At 44.4% G+C, this 22,313-nt stretch overlaps 3 protein-coding genes across 6 annotated transcripts in view; all 3 read left to right on the top strand.

Annotated features, from left to right (window-relative positions):
- Positions 1 to 1,747, top strand: part of epn3b (epsin 3b) — a 10,019-nt gene extending 8,272 nt beyond the window's left edge. For both annotated transcript variants that reach the window (XM_037472434.2, XM_037472436.2), the window contains 2 exons: positions 1 to 160; positions 247 to 1,747. The exon at positions 1 to 160 is cut by the window's left edge and continues 134 nt beyond it. In XM_037472434.2, coding sequence (XP_037328331.1) covers positions 1 to 160; positions 247 to 533 — 447 coding nt within the window. In that variant the 3' untranslated portion in view covers positions 534 to 1,747. The remainder of the gene's footprint in view (positions 161 to 246) is intronic.
- Positions 1,748 to 4,281: 2,534 nt separating this feature from the next.
- Positions 4,282 to 19,364, top strand: b3gntl1 (UDP-GlcNAc:betaGal beta-1,3-N-acetylglucosaminyltransferase-like 1). 3 transcript variants are annotated; one of them, XM_037472859.2, is made up of 14 exons: positions 4,282 to 4,618; positions 4,845 to 4,961; positions 5,072 to 5,171; positions 5,945 to 6,009; positions 6,432 to 6,497; positions 7,183 to 7,278; positions 9,729 to 9,824; positions 10,112 to 10,236; positions 11,623 to 11,758; positions 11,852 to 11,920; positions 12,082 to 12,156; positions 12,841 to 12,970; positions 14,118 to 14,269; positions 19,225 to 19,364. In XM_037472859.2, the coding sequence occupies exons 1-12, from the start codon at positions 4,568 to 4,570 to the stop codon at positions 12,919 to 12,921; spliced, it is 1,077 nt and encodes a 358-aa protein (XP_037328756.2). In that variant the 5' UTR covers positions 4,282 to 4,567; the 3' UTR covers positions 12,922 to 12,970; positions 14,118 to 14,269; positions 19,225 to 19,364. The 3 variants fall into 3 exon arrangements, with proteins under 3 accessions (XP_037328756.2, XP_037328755.2, XP_037328757.2); XM_037472858.2 differs by having other exon boundaries at positions 12,841 to 14,269; XM_037472860.2 differs by having other exon boundaries at positions 11,852 to 11,952; positions 12,841 to 14,269.
- On the top strand, positions 18,367 to 22,249 carry LOC134102899 (meteorin-like protein). Its single transcript, XM_037472857.2, has 4 exons — positions 18,367 to 19,408; positions 19,485 to 19,710; positions 20,784 to 20,843; positions 21,505 to 22,249. The coding sequence occupies exons 1-4, from the start codon at positions 19,145 to 19,147 to the stop codon at positions 21,819 to 21,821; spliced, it is 867 nt and encodes a 288-aa protein (XP_037328754.2). The 5' UTR covers positions 18,367 to 19,144; the 3' UTR covers positions 21,822 to 22,249.
- The last annotated feature ends 64 nt before the right edge of the window (positions 22,250 to 22,313 follow it).

The following is a 22,313-nucleotide window of genomic DNA, read 5'->3' as shown; positions in this document are numbered from 1 at the left end:
GACCTGTCGCGGCTAGCACCCCCCCTCAGCGCCCCACCTTCACGCATGTGTCGAACCCCAGAGACCTTCCTGGGACCCACGGGGGCCTCGCTGGTCAATTTAGACGCTCTGATACCGTCCAACCCCCAGGGGAAGCTGCACAGCAACCCCTTCCTCTCAGGTAACAAACAGCTCCACCCTGTGTGCTGTATTCACACGTCCATTGTTGGATTAGATTCACTCACTCACTCACTTCTGTCTCCCCAGGTCTGACTGCTCCGTCTCCTGGCAACCCCTTCCACTGCGACCAGCCTCGCCTCACCCTCAACCAAATGCGACCCTCCTCCACCTCGCCCCTGCCCCCCCACATGCTCTCCTACAGCCCGTCGCTGCCTCTCCCTCTGACCCGCCAGCACTTCGTCCTCCCCTCCTCTCTCACGCAACCTCCCGCCGGACTCCTGGACCTTCCCCCCAACCTCCCACAGCCCCTGCTCCCCCTTTCTCCTCGTCCGGCGCAGCGCTCCCAGTCGCAGACACACAACCCTTTCCTCTGAGAGTCAGACCTTCTCCTTGGATTCATCTGTGCTGACTACAGCGAGACTAGCTGAGATGTGCTCTGATGTCCTCGTGCTGCTCAGAGCGGACAAACCTCAGATCGGACGTATTTGTGTCTGTCGAAGCCACACCAGCTGCTACATACCCTGATCTCTTGAAGAAAAGTTAACTCAAACACATGCACACACACGCACGTGTGCACACACACACACAACACACACGCACGGACTCAGGCGCACTAAGGGTGCACAGACACAAACATGCACAGACCACTAAAACGAACAGGGTGTATCTCGATGCCTTTTCCCCATCAACAGTGATAGCTCCAAGCACCCTCTGAGCACAGAGCCAGGACTGCTCCTTTAGAAGATTGTGATGAAGACACTTTGATTGACAGGGATCCTTTCCGCTGCTGCTTCACCGACAAAAGCATGAATGCATCCCACCCCCGAGACTCCAAACTACTCTAATCTGATGAACACCTGAGACGAGTTCCTCAAATGAATCCTCCTTTCCTCTTGGGTCAAATAGTATCTTTAAGCTTTGTTGGCACAGTTGAATCTGTTTGATTTTAAGCAGCATTCAGCACTGTGTGAGAGCTAACGTATGACTCCCTACATAATGATATCTATTACATAAATGCAGGCTCATCAGTAACTGGTTCTAGGTTAGATACTTATTTGTGGTAGTATCCCCAAAATGATCCTTTAAACTAGACTAAACCAGCCCTACCGTCTCAATCTGGGAACGTATTAAGTGATTGTAACCCATCTGACCCGTGTGTACAGCCGACCCACAATGCATCCCTGCTGGTTCATAACGGAGGACCTCAGGGAAACTGCTCCATCCCTCCTCCGACTAAATTCAACCTCAGTGAACAGGGAGGTCGACAGGTGGAACCACATTTCAGAAATGGGCATGAAACTGAGGGAAGGCAAAAGACGATTAAGGAGGAGAGAGGAGCAAAAGAAGTAAGTAGAAATAAGCTAAAATGATTACAGATAATTTATGACGTATCAATGAGCAATAGCTCCTCTGGCTGTAAGGAACAAGTAATCTAACTAGAAGAGATGTTTGGACATCACCGCACTGAACCTGAATGTGAAATGCCTGCCTATAGACACACAGGCCGAGTACCAATGTATTTACAGAATGATACCTATAAAGTATTATAAAATATTATGCCAATAAATGAATGGTGTTTGAATTATAATTTCTGTGTGTTCACATGATTGATAAATGATTCCTTTCATTATTTGTGTTGTTGCAGGCAGGATAACTGCGATATGAATTCGTTCTACTTGTGCAGATGTTTTGCTCATTTAGCAGTCAGTCTAATTAAGATTAGTCCATTACCATGACAAAAGATGTGTCTTCATAAAGTCAATTACAAAAAGCAATCTTTGGTGGCTTACTAGACAACACATTTTATGTTGGCTGATGAAATGAAATTGTGTAGCTAGATGCTGTAACGCAGGTATGCTGTTGCTGAAAGAGATGCTATGAGAGAACTGAAACAGTACATTTAAGGCCTGGAGAGGTAATCAATTAGACAAAACTGCTACAAGCTCTGTAAAGCTGACAATGGTGCAGTATCAGATGATAATTATGTGTGGATTCATCGCTTAATCCCTTTCACTTTGTCACATTTGTTAATTATTAAATGAATGCTCTGGGCAACTTAAGATTGACCAATGTATCTCTGAGATTGGGACTGAAAGGGCATCTACCTTTGTATAACCACACACTACCTAAAGCAGTAACTAAGGTTGCATGAATTGTTATTAAAGGTGCTCATTGGTCACCAACAAGGTTTTCATTGATGCTGTATTTGAGCTCAGAAGATGGAGAACTGTGATGAGATCCATTTCTATCATTGACCACTAGATGGCAGTATTGACACTGTCATTTAACGAATATTTTACAGCCAAGATACAAAATGTATATAGTGACTTGTCAGTAAGTTAGAGTGTGTGTGTGTGTGTGTGTGTGTGTGTGTGTGTGTGTGTGTTTAATCCAGCTATAAGAACTACAACAGCTGCTGTCCCCGATGAGGGTGACACATGTCATTCTCCAAAGAAAGGGAAATGAAACTTTCTCCTGTCAAAATCTTTCTTCCTGTATAAGAAACAATATTTTCACGTGTAGCGTTGCTCGTGCTAAAACGAAGAGGAGCCCAGTATCTTGTATAAGTGGGATATAAAAAGTAAGTCACCTCACAGGCTGTTGAGACATTTGTTGAATCAGAAAATCAAGCAACTGTATCGCCAAAGGGGCAAAGAAAATTAAACATGAACTTTTACAAACACACTGTCCTGGATTCTTCTGGATTTCTTGGCAGTTAGAAAGAGTTTGAATTAAATAAAGATTGATAATGGCATCCTTAGGTTCTACTGCTGGTTAAACAGGGCATTTCCATATTATTTCATCACAGCCCCTGTCAACGGGTCTGTATGTCTGCTGCACAAAATGCATTAGAACATCTCTAATTGTTTAAAAAGGTAAAATAGGCATGATTACAAAAGAGAGACTAGATGAATGAATGAGTGAAGGTAATCCAATCATGCTCCTTGGTTCTGAGACAATCACACACTTCCTCTCTCTTTAATGTCTGGCCTTTCCGTCCAAACAAAACCAAGTGCAGTCTGATTACAAATCCAAACAGCTGCTGTCTAAACCTCCAGCTACAGCAAGCAAACTCGTGTGCACATTTGGTTTGTAAAGTCGCCATGCGGTGTGGATTTTTTGGAGGAAGGGGTTGAATAATTGTGAGGTCGGTTGTGGGACTGAGTGTGGAATAATTAAATATATATCAGACCTGCAGTGCAAGAGCCTGGGAAAACGTATCATTAACAGTCAGAACAAAGGGATCCATAACCTCAATCTGAACCTCTGGGTGAAACATCTGGGTGACATAATTGCTTTTTTGTTAATCATGCATTGCTCTCTGAAATCAATCACCATTACCCAGTGGTTTGAATACAGAGTAACACGGACATCTCATAATACCTTTGATAATACCTCCCTTTACTTCCTTTATAGTTTGCACTGTTGCATCTGTACAATTAGGCCTGATTTTCTCCCAATCCCATAAATCATGCACTCAAGCATGAGAGAAGGATTCCTGATTTTTGCCCTGGTCTTTGCCCCCCCCTGGAGCTGTTGTTACTGGCCAGTCATGAGGCATGTGTTTAATTTCAAGAAGCATTTAGTGATAACTTTGGTTTTGTCTGATTGAGATGCTGCCACAATGTGGGAACAATTATTCCCCAGCTAGATCTCTAAACTACATCCTGTCTGAATGGTCCCTGATTAAGGAGGATTGTGTGTCCTTATGTAGTGTATACAGACTTTTTACTTAAAACCATGAGTTGTTTTATCAGGGCAGATATACAAATAAAAATAAACTAGAATGAAATTATTTGCATTCAATAAATTGAAATTCATACCTAGTCCTTATTGTTCATCATTTCTAACAAAAAATCCTGATTGAACATTAATGATAATTTGTCAGTTTAGAGATGGGAATACCACACATTGTGTTTTACATTTACTTGTTCTTTGGAAAGAAACGTTCAAAATATGTTACTTAAACTTTGACAAAAAGACAAAAAGCTATTTTGCATACTGTTGGTGACGTCACTGGTCCTGATGATTGACAGTTAGTCACAGCGAATCCGGCGTCTGTCCGTGTTTTGCTGGAGCCAATGACCGTCGCGTATCTCAATGTTTGCGGAAGTTGTGACGCTGTTGCCCGCGCGGCAGATTGTGACTACACGTTTAGCTGAAAATGTTACTCCGAGCGTCATTAAAATAAGAGAATACCGTTCAAGAAATGGCATTTGTCGACGTGGATCAAATTTACATCGAGAAACACTTCAAACATTGCTGTTAACGTGAAGCGCTCGTGGGTCACTGCTCGCATCAATTGCTCTTCTACAAGTCCATTAGGTTTAAGTTACTCGATTTAAAAACTTTTGCGCACCCTTCGATCGGCTAAACGGAGGCGGCAGCTAACCACCTGGAGGTTGAGATGAACCCACGCGTCACAGGGAGTGAAGCGGAGAGGAGAGCCGTGGACGTGGTGGGTGATCGACACAGCTAACACTCCTTAATTCAGCCTGATACGAAGCTACTGACGTAAAGTGTGTCGCGTCACGCTCTCACGTAACAATACGCTCACACAAATGTACCCCAAATCACCGCAGCATCATAAAATGATCATTTCAAATGAAGCCCTGTGGACTGACTGTCCTCTTTGTGAAATGATTTGATTGCTGACTGTGTGTTGAATCACTCGATCTGCTCAGAGTATCATCACGCCAATGTACAATGCATCCTGTTGGCTGGATGAATGCCTGCAGGCCATCTCACAACAAGACTTCACCGGAACCATGGAGCTCTCTGTCTTTGACGACGCAAGCACTGTACGTTGGTTCGCATATTTACAGGCAGACACGTGATTTGTCTCAAAAACAATGAGATCTCAGTCATAGTTCATCCTGTGTCCACGTGTGTGCACATGTGTGTTCTGTAGGATGACTCCAGGGAAGTGGTGGAGGGTTGGAAGAAGAGGCTGGAGGCGAGGGGCATCTCGGTTGTGATCTCCGGCCACAACTCTCCCCAACCAGGAGGAGGTCAGTAGACTCCTTGACTCGTCAAACTCTGACCTCAGGGAATGATTCTACTTTGAAGATGAACGAGCTGGTGGACAGTTCTTTACATTATTTATTCTTTCACAATATGTGAGAAAACTTTGAAACATGGCAAATTCAGTTTAATTGACTACACAACGTGTCTCACGTTCTTGTCCTTTATGGAGCTCGCTCATAACTCCCCAGACTCTTAACGTCTTCCCAGTGGATCCTTTACAGTTTTAAGTATCAAGCTGTGAAGACATTTAAGGGAGGTCGAGAGCTCAAGTGTTTGGATCTTGAGTTAAAAATGTTTTGTTTAAAAAAATTCAAGGAGTGGCAGAGAAAATTGAGTAATGTGTGTTTGCGATCTTTGATTGGACCGTCAAACAACTTTCAATCTTATGTACACAAGAACAGTGCCAATACTTATTGAGGTCATACAGGGCGAAAAAGCAGTATTGATTGTTATATTAATAAAGACGTTTTGAGTCTCCAATAAGTTTGTTTGAAATGAAGACATGAACTTCAGTCTTTTAGGATTTATTTTTATTTTCATTTGATATTGCTGGAGAATAACGCATATAACGGCATAATAATAATGTCTGAGTCCTGTCACAGGTATTGTCTCAAATTAAAAAACAAATGACATGGTATTACGTTATGTTGATGTGTTGAACAGAATAATGACTTAAACGTGGAAGTAGTGAGCACAAAGAGGGCTTCACAAATCCATCAGCTAACACAAACATGAACATTCTTCTTCTGTTTTTCAGTGGGATATGCAAAGAATAAGGCAATAACTCAGAGCTGTGGAGAATACTTGTGCTTTCAGGATGCGGTAAGTGTGTGTGTGTGTGTGTGTGTCAGCCAAAGCAAGTTTTTTTTCACCTTCCAGATGTCTTTCATATCACACAACAGTGAGGCAACAATAATTAGATCATGTTGCTTCGTCTAAATATACATGAACACATTCGCACACGGACCTCAGCAGCTTAGTGACTGTTTGACAGACATGTCAGAACTCAGCTGAGTTTGATACATGTGTGTGTGTGTGTTGTGTGTTTATGTTCATAAGAGTGGCAGCTCTGTCTTTAAAACAGTGCTTTGTCAAATTTGTTATCTTTGTTTTAAACTGCTTAAGTTACATGAAGTTGACCATCTTCTCTTTTCAAAGAACAAAATAAGCAATGACAACAAGAACATCTGCCATTTATACACATACTAGCTGAATGTTGTGACTTGATGTTTTTTGTAATCCAGGACGACGTTATGTTGCCACAAAGAGTTCGTCTGCAGTATGAAGCAACCCTTCTCCACCCAAACTCTGTAAGTATTTGCTTACTAGCTTCCTCCCCTTCTTCCCCCCTCACTTCTCTCACAGCCCATCCCTTTCTCTCTTACCCTGATCATGTGACTAACCCTTCCCCAATTATGTTCATGCTTGTGTGAGTGAGCGTGTTTGTGCGCTTGCAAGCAGACCAGTGCGAGTATCCGGTGTTGATGCTTTTCTGTGGTCTGCCAGGTCAGAGGTTAAAGGTCGAGTGTGGGAGGGAAGTGAGGGAGACAGCATGGAGACAGCGGTCTTGCCGCCCTGCACTAACAGCCTCTTTCTGTTTGGGCTGAATTATTTTAGGGTCCTGGATAAAATATGATCCTCTGTTATGATATTCTGTTGAGTAGAGCCTCCTCCTCCTTCTTTATTTCAAGCCCCTCGTTACTTCCCCTTGACCTTTCTCCCCTTTGTAAGATTTGTAAGTAAAAATAACGGTGCAACTGGCGGATGCACATTTGTTTTCTGTCAGTCAACAAAAAACAAATTGAACGAGTGTTTGCGCGAATACACAAACCATTTATATGAATTTTTAACTTCATTTTTAAATTCAGAGTCATCATTGTGGTTGATCATTTTATCCTAAACGTCCCACTAATCTCTGAAAGCTAAACTAGTTACTAGTTACTTCGATGGCAGCGTGTTTCTAACATTTCTACAAATGTTTGTCCCCCCTGAAAGCTGATTGGCTGTAAAGTCCAGCGGGATCCAGAGGGATCGACTGAGCGTTACACTCGCTGGATCAACACAATCACCCAGAATCAGCTCATCACGCAGGTAAACAGCTTCAAAAGGCATGCGTGTGTGTGTGTGTGCGTGTGCGTGTGTGTGTGTGTGAAAGGTCACGTGCCAGGCACCATCTAGGTCGGCCAGAAACAGGATGTCTACCTACCGTCCGCAGTTTCCACGGAAACGTGGCGGTGGAATGGGCGGAGGACATCTCTGTCCATCCCAGTGCCCCCCAGAGGAAACGGGTCACACTGCCAGCTGTGTGCTGGGAGTCGTCCGTAGTGGAAACCAGTGACATGTTTTTGTCACTGACAAAAGAACCGCAGGCTTTTAATCTGTTTCAACTGCTCCTGCAATAGATGTTTTGGTGTGTAATGCACACTGTACCACATGTGTCCACTTCCTGGAAACCAAGCCATTCCCCAAATGTAGTTCTCACATCCCTTTCCCCACTCATCCAAGTTGGATTTCATGGAAACATTAGCTTTAGTTTCCTGATGTGGCAAAAAATGCATAGATGCATGCAAGATGAGAAGCTGTTAATAATCAGGATCAAAGTGTCATCTGCCAATTCACAGCAGTCATGTATCATTCTATCACCGCCTGATCAGACATCTTAATTGACAAGTAGAATAGTCATGTGACCCAGCACGTTGATTAGAGATTAATCACTCCCAGAAAGCCAGGTGAAAAATGGGATGCAGGTATTTAGTGAAAATCTTAACATGCTCATTTTTCTTAATTCTTCAAACGCATTAGTCTCACTCATCACTAAACCATGTGTGGTATTAATTTGTGACACCAGTGGCAGAATTTCTATTTATGTACAGATGGAAGTCGTTTTCCATCTGAACAAAACACACTGTAACCAAGGAAACGAGATAACCTGGACCCACTCTCTCTTTCTAACTCACACAGTTGTATTTTTATGATTTAATCACAACTGCTACCAGCTGATCATGACTCTCGTTTTACCCTTAGACCCAGTCTCCACTCTAAAATGTACTGAATAAGGGAATTTTGTGTGACTGCGTAGTCAGATGTATGTCCCCACAAGACGGTTAAAGAACGGACACACACACCGTCTGCATAACTCCTTAGCAGGCATTCCTGCTTATTTATGAGATATTAAGTTTCATGGGGCATGAGAATGAGATCATACATGGATTCTGCAGGCTTAAAGGCCGCTCGTTTCCCTTTCCACTTTTTCTCTTCCCTTTCTTTGACTTTACTTGCAGAATCTGCGTAAAGACACAGAATCTGAGTTAAACCACAGATTTACTCCGGATGGAGCTCCTTTGACTTGATCCAGAGGTGGACGCTGAGTGTTCATCTGTATGACATTAGATATGGTCATCCCAAACCTTCCCTTCCACGCAGACTTCTCACATCTACACCAACTCTCTCTTTCTCCCTCTCTGCCCCCTGGTTCCCAAGAATTAGTTCTTAGTCATGCGTTTGGCCACAGCTCACATCTGCAGAATGTTACAACAATATTACATCCGAGGGAGAGAAGATGTACGTAGGTGGACAATACACACACACACACACACACACACACACACTCCCTCATTCTTGATTCTGTCCAGCTGTTCAACTGTCTGAATCCAGATGTTTTTCACAGTGTTCTTCATCGCATTTCAGTTATGCAGCAACCAACAACAGTCCCATTCACACGCATTCAAACGAAGCACGATGACATTTGGCTGTAGGAGGAAACATGTCAACCTCAGATTAAAAACACAACATCTCTAAACAGAACACACACACAAGTACAAGAAAGGAAGAAAAGAAGAGGTGGAGGAAGGAGGAAGAAATATAGGTGCCTAAATATGGTGGTGGAGGATTAAAGAGGTTGAAGTTAGAAAGAGAAGAAGAGGCCATAACAAAGTCATTAGTCACGTTTGGTAGACACCACATGTGGCTGAACTCCAACCTATTTTATTTGCAGGATTAGGTGTTTCGCAGAATTCTTCTCCATTTGACTGAGAAGCCTGATAGGACGTTTCCATGGGCGGTCAACGACATCCTGGTCGGATTGCAGCTGATATGATGTTGTGTTCTGAGAGAGAGAGAACCATTTATCCCCTTAAATTTAACCAGAGCTTCTGAACACTATTAGGTATTTTATCAGACTATATTTTCTATTTTATGGCTGTAATACAAGTAATTAGCAATTTGTCATTGCCGTCAGCAGATCTTCACTCAGTCAGACATGAAGGCAGATCTTTCCCCCACCGCGTCACTAAATGTAGGAGTATACTGTGTCTCTCTGGTTCTTGCCCTACAAAACTTTGTTTGAAATAGAGCTGAAGAGAAGATATCCTCACATTGACCAGAGTTGAAACCTACTGCATGTGCACAGTTATATATATATATATATAATATATATACAGTAGCAGTCAAAAGTTTTTAGTTGGTTTACTTAAAACATTGTAATTCCCGGGTTGATTGTCCAAATGTCCTGTGTTGTAACCCGAGCTGTTCTCTTGTCACAGGCGTACACGTCACATGGGCCCACAGTCGTCATGCCGACATGGTTCTGTTCAAGGAACTGGTACCTGAAGGTTGGACCGTTTAATGAGGCTGGCAAGGTGAGGGTACATTTTCTGACTTTTTGTTTTTTTTGTTTTTTTCTTGTCGAAACTTTGCACCTATATTTCTCAAAATACAGTTTGACTGACTGTACTTTGGGAGATAAGTGTGTAGCATTGTGCTAGCAGCCTCTGCAGAAGCTGCTAGCTCAATGCTAGCAGCCTCTGCAGAGGTCTAGAAGACTCCATCAACTAGTTATCTCGTTGCTACCTTACCTTTGCACATACTCAGTCATCTTATATGTGTTACGGTTCTAAAGTGTCATGTCTGTCCTCCTCCTCTCCAGGGAGTCCCAGAGGACTTGCTCTTCTTCTACCAGAGTCTTCGTCAGAGAGGGGGCGTGGCCAGAGTCGATCAGTGCCTGCTGGTGTACCGCTACCATGAGAAGGCTACCACGCACTCTGTTACAGAGTCAGTCTCACTACACACACCTTTCGCTGCTGCATGAACACACACACACACATGGAGACTTATACTTATATATATATATATATATATAACCCTCTACATACTCACAGCTGCCTGCTGGCATCCCAGATCTTCTCACGGCTTGATTCTCTAACAGACAACCATGCAAACTCCTGCACACAGACTCATGTTTTTATATTATTAAGATTTTCAGAATATTTTGGATGTGGAATTCCAGACCCTTTCCCAGCATCTGAATCTGGGATTTCAACCTCTTTACTTCCCTCTGTGGAATGTTCAGCATCTCTAAGACGCTGTGGGAATCTGATCTTGTCGTGAGCCGTGTGTGTGTGTGTGTGTGTGTGTGTGTGTGTGTGTGTGTGTGTGTGTGTGTGTGTGTGTGTGTGTGTGTGTGTGTGTGTGTGTGTGTGTGTGTGTGTGTGTGTGTGTGAAGGATCAGACCCTCCTGCTGCTGCTTGTGTCGTGTCTGTCGCTGCGTAAGGAGACGGTCTTTCCTGCCTCCCTTCCTTTCATCCCATCTTTCCTTTTATATTTCCTTCCTCTCCTGCGTATGTCGCTGCTCAAATATCGAATATCCTTCCGTGTTGACGCACGCCTTCACCGATCATCCTCCTCTGTCTTCATCTATCACCTGTCTATTTTTGGGTACTTATTTCAAGCTTTCCTTGCCTACTTTGTACGCCCCTCTCTTTTTGTTACCCTTTCCGATCCATAGTCCTCCTACTTCCTCTCTTTAGCCAAATAAAACCATAATCTTCTCTCCGTCTCTCACAAACACACACACACACACACATTGTGAAATCTTGAAGGGTCTCTTAGTGAGGTAGGAAATGTTTTACAAAAAGTCAAGATGGTGCCAAATAGTAAGAGAGAGGCTTCTGCACACAGAAAGGCTGTGTTTATCCTGAGCATGTGGAACAGAGTGCACGAAAGTGTTTGCATTTTGATCCACAGGGTGTCAGGAGGATGAAGGCTTCAGTGTGTGTGTATACAGATACAGATTACAGTAAATCTCTGCTACATTACCGCCACGTCTTAGAATCAAAGAGCAAACAGAATGTCTACAAAAGGAATCTGGAGACCACCCGCGATAAACCACGGTGCCGGGTTTGTTTGGCACATGAGGCCCACTGAGAACCTTCTGTGATTGTGTCCATGTAATCACTCAACAGCAGTGTGTGTGTGTGTGTGTGTGTGTGTGTGTGCGTGTGTGTGTGTGCGCTCCCCTGTGGCTTGTACACAGCTGTGTATAGCACTCAAAATATAGGCAGCAGCAAAACAGCTTAATTTAAAAAAGATACAAGGATTAAAAGCAAAGTATGAAAAAATAAAACCTTGTAACTCTAAATAAACAATCTCTGTTTCCAGGGAAACCATTTGGAAGCTGAGAGTTGACTTCCTGCAGGAGCAAGTTCTCAGCCGATGGGCGAGCTTCACCATATGGAACGCCGGGAAACAGGGCCGGAAGCTCTATCGAAGTCTGAGCCCGACCAATCAGGAGAGGGTATGCTACCTCCAGATGCAAAGACAGATGTGACACATGTAGAATCGGAGGAAAAGGCGTGTTTGCCAACCCCTTTGCTGCTTCATGTATCAGGTGAAAGCTCTTTGTGATGTCGATGACAACAAGATCAAGAAAGGATTTTACACATATGAGGAATCCAAGGTGAGACCAGCCCCTGGGATCCCAAATACAACGTGTGTATTGATGGTCGATGTGGGCCAGGCCCAGATCTAAGCATGGTTCAAGTAAATGGTCGTCCACTGAAGTGGAAATCTGTATGAAGCTGAGTTTAACATGCTTCTCTTTCTTTTGATATTCTCCAGAAAAGACCAAAGCCCAAAATACCAGTTCTGCACTACAGAGACGCCTCCGCTCCCTTCATTATCTGCGTTAAACTGGTGGGTAGAAAACATGTCTGTGTGTTGTATGTTTCAGGTTTTTGACTGCGTTCCCAAAGGTCTTGTTATTTAACTAAAAAATATAATGAAGCACACGACATTTCCCTAAAATAATGACTTTTTATAATCTTTAAGATAATCTCTTTTTTCATTCAAGTTTAAAATGAAAATATGATAACACACACACACACACACACACACATCCTGCTGTTTTTGCAGCCGAATCACTAATTGCATATTTATCACCAAGCCAGACATCAAATCTAACCCAACCCCACCTACGGGGGCTTCTAATTGCTCAATTATGGAAATTGGGAGACGTGATTATTTTCAAGGAGACCTGGACTCAATTATTCTCTCTGTCCCGTTCTCTGTGACACACACATTCACACACTCACACCTGGACTGACTCACACAACTTTCTATTACTAGACCAAGTTGTCAAATAACTTTAACCAATCAATATTTGGATCATCTGAACTTTGTACAGTTTCTATGGTTACATTTATCATATTGTTGGAATTAGTAAACTAATGTAAAATTCTAAATACAGGCTTCAGTTTTATTTCATCTTTTTATCTTTAGTTCATTGAATTTACTGGAGGTATCCTTCAATAATGAAAATGTATTTTGTGTGTGAATGTCTTTTTTTTCTTGTTGTTGTTGTTGTTGTTTCTTTTGTAGGACATGACGGGAGGCGTTCTGGAGGAAAACCTCAACTCTTTGCTGCTTAAGGAAGGAATTGATTTTTACCATTTCAACTGACGGCTCTAAGTGACGGAGGTGTAACAGGAGGAGCTCCTGAGAGTGACAGGTGACAATGAAGGGCGAACTGTGGAAGTCCTCAAAGATGAAAGATCTGCTGATTGAAGAGAGTTCATCTCGGGTCTGTTTCCTCACATCCAACCCACAGCAGTCGGATAGTTATTAGTTATCAGTCAGGAGGAAAGTTCCACTATCCGTTATATCTGCTTGGCTCCCTTTCGTTGTGTCGGTTCATAAACATCTAAGTTTGTGTTGCAGTAGGTGACATCATTAATGAGAAAATGATTTATTGCATTCTGTATCATGTGAAGCAGATCTGACATCTAGACATCTTTATGTTTCTTTTTTCATGTTTTCATCAGGCTGATAGCAGCCTTTCTAAATATAAAGTACATTGTTTAATAAAACGCTCATACGTTGAATGAAAATAAATGTCCATCAGTTTGCTGGGCTTTTAATCTGAGAATGTAATGGATTTGAATGATATTAATGTGTAGATTGAACCCTGGCCAATCAGCACGTCTTTATTCGTTCTAGGTTTTAGGTGAGATTTTACAGATTTTACAGATTTTACAGATATGTATTATGCAATAAGGACATGTGATTTTTTTCTAAGCCTGTGGACTGAGATTGCTTATGGCTGAACTCGTTCACTTCAGCTTGTGTTGAAATGAGTAGAAGTTGTTTGACGTGTCATCACAGAAGGTTTCACTTTATTAAAAGGGTGGGATGTTTTAGGACTGAAATCCCACCGGTTTCTCAACAGTCTTCTCTGATGCAAAATCAGATACACAGCTGCTCCGAATGTACGAACCTGGGTACTGCACGCTTTTGTTCGTCTTTCCCTGGGTCTCTTATGAAATCTAAAGAACAATAACCCCTTGAAGAGAGCACAGTTCTGACGCATAAACAGGCTGTAAAAGTTTATCTGACCTCACAGGGTGTAGAGTTTCTTCTGGCCGAAGGTAAACAGACCTTTACCCACAAAGTCTCCCCGGTGTTTCCAGGGCCGGCCTTACTGTAAATCCAGCCGCAGCAGTTAGTTGGAGGGAACACTGGGGGGGGGGTCTCCAACTCTGCCAAAGGGTTATTTTCTCTGTTTGTTACCATGCAGTGAACCTACCCAGTGGTGTGAAGGCATAGAAACACTGTGCCATGTAGTTGGGCTTCATTTCACTGACTTTAATCAATTGCAGGATCGTTTGGGTCTGATTCAGCGGGAGATTTGAGGTGGAAACCCCCAGACCTCCAGACCTCCACCACCCACAGCACGGGGCTGTGGAGGGGCTGAGAAGAACATGACTTCCACGTAGCACTCAGTCTCCACCTAGCCCCCTCTTCTCTGTCTGTGAGTCAAACACTTAAACAAGAAGCGTGATTCTTTACAGCAAAGCCAGCGACGTATTGCGCGGTCAGTTGATCGTCCATCACCTCCCGAGTGAAATAGTTCTTTGATGCCATTCATGTTTAAGGTATATATATATACGGTATACACAGTGGAGCTATACGGTGCTTTGGAGAAATGGTCACTAAAAGGACGGCAGATATTTCATATTGAAACAAACCGAGGTGATTTGTTTAAGTAAGGCCACACTCTGTGTCCAAATACTCTCCTTTACCCACTCTGCCCTGATGATAAAGCACTTGGTAGATGATCAGAGCGAGCTCTAATGGAGAATCTATGAGAGACCCTCAGAAGGAGAGTAAACAGAGCTTTACTCTGCAGACATCAGACCTGCAAACACACACACAATGAATGACCCTGACCTCAGGGCCTCCTCGCCCTGACTGGTCAAATAAACCTGCATTTGTGTAGAAGAAAAGCGCACACACACACATGCACTTAGACAGCTGTGTGTTCTCCGGCAGTACAGCTGATAGGAGGAAGAGATAAGAGCTGTGTGTGTGTGGCTGACAGAGGGCACACACTGAAGGCTTTGCATTCACAAGGAACTTTACCACATTCCTCTGTTTCAACATCTCTTTTTACAAATGCACGGTGTGTGTGTGTGTGTGTGTGTGTGTGTGTGTGTGTGTGTGTGTGTGTGTGTGTGTGTGTGTAACAGTAACTCACTTTGTGATTCTCCTGTTGAAGATAACTGAGGTATCTCAGTGACGTTCACTTGGTGAAGAGAAATTTGCTTTAAAATCATGTGTACTATATGTACATTGCATATATTATAGATAATTATTTCATTAAATTATAGTGGACTATAATTGTAAACCTTTTTTGAATGAAAGCGTCTCTCTGGAAACGTCTCCTGTAGTCCGTCCTCTCGTCTCTGTTAGACAGAATGCAGTTGTAGGATGAAAGCGTGACCTTCTTCCCGCATTTTCAACAACTACTGCCTTTGAGCAAGGCACCTACCCCTCATCAAAGATCTCCTGCAGCTGCTCAATAAAGATTTAATAAATAGAGAGCAGTGTGCTGTGCGTGAGTAATGACTTAATTAAAGTTACAAAGATTGTAATCAGAGATGCACAGAAGAGAGGAATGTGTGTGTGTGTGTGTGTGTGTGTGTGTGTGTGTGTGTGTGTGTGTGTGTGTGTGTGTGTGTGTGTGTGTGTGTGTGTGTGTGTGACAGCCGCAGCGTTCCTCCTGTGGGGCTGCTTGAGAGGAGCCAGGTGATGGTGAGGGGGGGGGGGGGGGTGAGGTCAGAGGCTCTGCTGCTCTGTGAATACTTCACATGGCGACGGAGCACATGAGGTCAAACAGCACCTCGGCAGCTCAGACTTCCTGCTGTGATGACGGGTTCAGACTCGGGTTCAGACTCGGGTTCTGGCTCTGGTTCTGACTCCCTCTGCAGCCTGCAGGTCGTTGGGCTTCAGTCGAGTTCATGTGTCTCTGCTCCAGGGACGGGATGGAAAGTGCGTTGAGGATACAGTGATATACGGTGGCCGAGAAGGTTCAGACAAATACAAAAGCAACAACACAACTGCAAATGCCACAACACAACACGAACGCCGCAACACGAAAATACAAAAGCCACATCACAACCGCAAATGCCACAACGCAACACGAACGCCGCAACGCAACGCAAAAGCGAAAACGGAAGTAGCTGCCCACGGGAGCGAGCGTATTTTGGAGGAACGCCCACGGGAGCGAGCGTATTTTGGAGGAACGGAGCTGGAGGATGGCAGATCGTTTAAGAAGTAAGTGAAACATAATTCCTTACTTTAACTGTAGCCGCAAGGAATCATGTTTCACTTACTTCTTAAACGATCTGGCATCCTCCAGCTCCGTTGTTACGTGCCTACTGGTTTTTGAACCTACTGGTTTGGCTACGCGTTTAGATGTTATTAAGAGAGTAATCCTACTTGGGCAATGTGCTAGAAAACCTGACAGAACTATGTATTTCACGCTACGCCACCAAAAACCAGTTGTCTTGGCTCACCCTGAACCAAAAGATGTTCTTGCCACTGACGATTTGCAATTTCATGATAAGTAGTGAAATCAGTAGCGCCATTTGACAGCTCGGTTGGCCGACGGCGTAGTGCCGCTGTCTTATAAAGTTTTGCTATTTTGCTCGACTGCGAGTTCGAATCCAGGTTGTTGCGATCTTTTAATAAACGTATGTTCTTTTATTTATTTCTTTATACGTAGCAGTGATGTAGTGCTCACTTATACAATCATAATCGCTGCATTGGATATGGGATGCATTTTGAACATTTTCAGAAATATGTTTGCGACTGTGTGACGGATCAGGTGACCGAGGCAGACAACATCTGCCGCTGTCGGGGCAAAACAAACACGCACGCGTAGCCAAACCAGTAGGTTCAAAAACCCAGTCGGCACGTAACAACGGAGCTGGAGGATGCCAGATCGTTTAAGAAGTAAGTGAAACATGATTCCTTGCGGCTACAGTTAAAGTAAGGAATCATGTTTCACTTACTTCTTAAACGATCTGCCATCCTCCAGCTCCGTTCCTCCAAAATACGCTCGCTCCCGTGGGCGTTCCTCCAAAATACGCTCGCTCCCGTGGGCAGCTACTTCCGTTTTCGCTTTCGTGTTGTGTTGCGCCGTTCGTGTTGCGTTGCGGCATTTGCGGTTGTGATGTGGCTTTTGTATTTTCGTGTTGCGGCGTTCGTGTTGTGTTGTGGCGTTTGCGGTTGTGTTGTTGCTTTTGTATTTGTCTGAACCTTCTCGGCCACCGTAGTGATACCTGTCAGGTCATAGGACACCTGACCTATAGGATTCGTCTTTATTGCACTCAATGTATTTGTTGCCTGTGTGTAGCTTGGAAACATCGGAGTGAGTTCTGATTGTTACAAGGGGTCTGTGATGAAGGTTTTAAATACGTTCCTAATGTGAAAAAAACAAATGCTAATGCTCTTTGGATCAGTTGTAAGCAAACATTTCACCAGTTCATCTTTTGTGTGTGCGTGTGTGCGTGCGTGTGTGCGTGTGTGTGTGTGTGGGGGGGGGGGGGGGGGGCTTGTAATGGACTCAGTGTTTCGGTATTTCTCGAAATGCGTGACATAGCTGTGGCTGCGTGGGGGAATGTGACGGGTCGGTACCATGCTCGCTGTTCCGGCTGTTTTCTCACGGGAAAACCGGCCGAGAACCAGACGGACGTTTCGAGGTCACGTGTGACTTCTTTTGACCTCAGGGTCCGGTTTTCCCCCCGCAGCTACACGTGATGAATCCCACGGAGGATTTGATCAGGTTACACGGCCAATGAGAGAAGTAGTTTTGGTGAATGTTTGGAGTCCAGAACCACATGCTGCTCCCATTAGTGGCGCGATAACATCACCCATCTGCGTAGGACGCCACCACTGGAACCCACCCACTCACTTTGGTACTGTTTGGTACTGTTTCTCTCCCCCATCCATTTATTTCGGCTTTGGTCCAGATTGACCACGTGTCTCGTATCGTGGTGTTACTTTAGTGCATTCAGGCTCCCTCGGTGTACACGGAACCGTTTAGCAGCTCCGCTTTGGTTTGTGTGCAACACGTTTAATGGGATTCCCTGTGTGCGCTCCACGCGCGCCCCTTGCAGTGGGGAGTGGTTTGGAGCGTGTCACTCAAGTGGAGTCTGCAGCTGGCACGCGTCCCCCCGTGACGCGACGTGACGTGACGCGAAGCGCACGCACCAAATGTTTTTCCAGCAGCCTGTTGTCCTGCAGGGCGAAATCTCCACCTTCTCCTCGACTGCACCCGCCATGTAGGACCGCGTGCGGGACGCAGTTGGATTTCTACACGTATCTTTTCTACTTGATCTTTCGGGATCCCGCGGTTCGGGAGCAGCGCATCGACTTCCCGGTCCGGTGTGCGGGATTCGGTGACCGCCGGGAGGTATCGGCGGAGGGGGTTGGGGGGGGTTGGGGTTGGACTGGCCACCATGCTCCGGCCGTGGGCTGCGCACTGGATCACAGCGGTGCTCCTGTGTCGGGCGGTGGCGCAGTACTCCAGCGACCAGTGCAGCTGGCGAGGAAGGTGAGGGTGACGCGGGACAAACAGCACCCATCACACTGCAAACACGCACCGGGAACTTAGGAAAGTTATCGGCATGTTAGGTCACTCCTTTGAGCCTAGAATCCTTTCAGTTTTGATGTGCCACTTTCATGCATTTTGGACCTCCACGGATATTAGATGTTGCAGATGCAGGAGAGTGAGTGAGAGGGAGGATGTGTCTGTGAAGTGGCTCTTGTTTGCATTACAGATTGGGGGTTTAAAAGAGCTCAAAGGACTAATTAGATGCACTATTTTGTTTTCGATTAAATGTAATCTTCAGGAAGGACTGGAAGGTCAAAGTTTATTCTGGTGCAGATCCACAGTGGGAACAATTCAAGATGTTGTTGGTGCTTAGTGCTCAGCCAGGTTATGGCGTGAGAAATCCAAAATCTTAATTAAAATCTTGGATACACAAACCACAAGGATGACAGAAACCAATTATAGAGGGACAGGAGATGCTTTCATGTAGCTTGGAGGCATTAGAAAATATGGTCTCAGGAATGTCTCTGCTTCAGTGCCTATCTCAAGTAAATACAATTTTATGGCTCCTTTGATCACTCCTCTAAGTCCTGAAGCCGTAAAATATGAAAGGCCAGGCACCACACTGTGTGTTGTAAAGTTAACCGGCCGCAAACCTCTTATGACTTAATCGTCTACTGAGTTTACCGATGTTGATAAAGCTTAAGAAACACCCAACCACATCCGGCCAAAGTGAGAGGTGTCCTTTTTTTTGTTTGGCAGACAAGTTCCTCGTGAGTTTCTGTAACAATGATTTTTCTAGCATGTTGTTATCACCTGAACATGTGGTTTCACAATCGATTGCTCAAAAAACCTATTTTCATCTGCAGTGGTTTGAGCCACGAGTCTCACCGCAGAGACGTGGAGCAGGTCTACCTACGCTGCTCTCAGGGCTCTCTGGAGTGGCTCTACCCCACAGGCGCCATCTTTGTCAACCTGCGGCCAAACACAGAGCCCTCATCGGGACACGTGGCGGGTCTCCACGTGTGCATCAAACCCCACCCTCACTCCCAGGTAGAGTATGACACCACAATGTGACCATGGCAGCGTGACGGAGCTCACGCGTGTCCTCCTGGCCCTCCGTGTTCAGGGCTCTCACGTGTATCTGGAGCATGACGGGGAGCTGAGGATGCTGCTGGCAGAGAAGGACCAGGCTCTGGGCACAGTGCACTGCTTCCGCCCCGCAGAGGGAGCGCTCTTTGTGGAGGCCGTCCCACAGGCCGACATCAGCCGCAGGATCACAGCGTTCCAATACGAGCTGGTGTCCAGTCAGTGGCCCGGAGCACACTTGTTCCCATACCTGCACCCTGGTTCAGGTAAGACATGTGACTTACCCATTCTTCCCAGTATACATATATAATAATGTGCATTTATACATAAATATAGCTACTTCTCAGATGATGATTTTCATGAACAAATTCTAATCCTCTAACTACATGGGCGCCATCAATTAAAAAACTGTAGGAAGTAGTTTAAATTAGTTCCACTTTGACCAACTGCAGTGTCAAAGTTCAGATTACATTAATAGACTAATGAAAATGATCCAACGGTATATCTATATAATAGTAATAGGGGCCATTCTGCAAAAGTAGTACTTTCACTTTTGATATTTTAAGTACAATTTGCTAAAACGTTACTGTTACATTATTGAACATTTTGTATTGAAGTAGTTCATCTTTTCATACATTTTAATACGTGCACAAATGGTGAATTAACTTTGATTTCTCCCAAAGATTGAATCTGTTAAAAGAGTCAGTCCAGCTCCTCGTGTCTGTCACATGGCGTCTTGTCATTGACGTAAAGTGAAGGCGACAAAAGACCACGTTACTGTTTCACCCCCCCTTTTTCATTCCACTTCCACGCTGACGCCCTGTCCTCCCCCCACTTCCTTAGTCCCACACTCCCTTGTCTCAGTCCAACTTATGAAAACAAGCAGGCCAATCAAAAGGTCACGCTAGGGTCAAGCACGACAGTCAGACAATTAACTCTCGGCTGTCGATCAAGAGCAGACCTCGCCCCCGAAGCAGGGCGTTTGAGTAGCCCACCCGTATGAGGGGTGGAGAAGAAGGTTGGACTCCTCTTCTAATGAGACAGAAGAAAGCCTGTTCCGCTCTGTCGCCTGTGTGTTTGGGCGTTTTATAGCTGTTTTTATAGCTGACAGGGTCAAAGGTTAATTCTGTGATTGCGTCTCTTCCCTCACCTGCTGTTCTCATTTACTCTCTGGATGTCTCCTTTGTCTCGTAAACACTCGCCACCACAGAGAAATGAAAGCGAGGCTCACAGGGTGAAACATGCAAAAGCAAACGAGGAAAGAAATGCATCGAAAAAATAAGAACTTCTGCGTGTTAACATTGGAACGTTTGAGGTTTGTTCTTGTTTCCCATCGTAGTCACCTGTAAACCCTGTTCAGATGAAGACGTCCTGATGGCTGTGTGTACCAGTGATTTTGGTAAATACATCTACAAAAAGGCACATACAAATGATATTTGTATAGTTTGACAATATGAAGCTACATCTGCTAGTTAGCTTAGCTTAGCACAGGGAAAGATAACTAATCCATAATATCTAGTTTGTTAAATCTGCACTGAAACGAAATTAATGCTAACAAAAATAAGGTGTTTATTCTGGGTCGTTCTGTGCTGGGACCAGTTACCATGCAACCAGCAGAGACTTCAATCTAGTATTTTCAGTCTTAATGCTAAGCTAATTTGCTCTAGCTACATATTTAGCATACAAACAAGAGACTGAATCCCCTCATCTACCCCTCGACAAAAGCGCAAATAAACATCTCCCAAACAGTCAAATCTCAAGTAAAACCATTTAGTCTTTACTCAACTGTGGCCCTTTGGGCAACTAGTGGCAACAACAGGATAACCACACATTTAATTTTCTCTAATACCTTAAGGGTATCATTTTGTCATCTGAATGAGCTAAAATGTGGTGTAACAGTAACACACGTAAAGTTAGATTTTACTCTGCAACATAACTGTGGGACTGATGCTAGCAGTAGCCACCGTTACCTTCTTTTCATGTTAAACCATAAGAATTATTTCATGGCTTGTTACAGTGTATTGGGCCCGTTGTAGTCTTTAATTCATGCTCTCCTGCAGCTGGCAGGGGCGTCTTTCGAGGAGGTACCTCCGGTGCCAACGACCACTCTCCCGCCGTGGTGACTCTGAGTCGACTGTTTCGCCAGAAGACCAGGGTGTTTGCTCGGGGTGGAGCCAGAGGCCGGGGTTGGGTTGGACGCATCAATGTGCCCGCACAATGCAGTGTGCAGCCTGGAGGCGACGAGTACCTTTTGACCGGCTCCGTCCATTTCGGCGACGCCTGGCTCGGCTGTGCGCCGCGCTTCAGGGACTTCCAGAAGCTGTACCTCACAGCACAGACAGCGGGAGGAAGCCCCTGTGAAATAGACACAGACTGAGGCTTCACCGGAGAGGGTGACACATTGAGGAACCAGCTGAGATTTGGGACAGATTTGTAGGCAGATGTGCAGGGTTCCAACGCCCAAAGTGAAGGTTGAACATTTTGGCCGATGAGCTGCGAATGAAATTGTCCTCATTTGACTGTGTATGTTTACACATGGATGAGTGCAAGTTCATTTTGTGCCTAACTGGTTAATGTTTTTATTCTCTTGACTTTAGTGCTAATGTGATCATTTTTGAAATGATTGTTTGCTTTGTAAAAAGCTTTCTGTAAAATGTAGGAGTCTTCTGACAGAAGTGTACAGTACGCAGCTCTGTGAGTCTTTATGTACCAAGTGTGTGTGGGTTCAGCTAATACCTTCAGAGGGTCTTTATATTTACAGAAAATAAAAACCCATCCTTTTGCTTGTCTTTCTGTTGAAAAGCATTGATTTATCTTTGATTGAGTCTGTATACTGGGGATTTTCACATTATTGTATATCTTACTGTAG

The sequence above is a fragment of the Pungitius pungitius genome, chromosome 9, assembly GCF_949316345.1.
Source record: "Pungitius pungitius chromosome 9, fPunPun2.1, whole genome shotgun sequence".
NCBI lineage: Eukaryota > Metazoa > Chordata > Actinopteri > Perciformes > Gasterosteidae > Pungitius > Pungitius pungitius.
This window is presented reverse-complemented; position numbering and strand designations above follow the sequence as displayed.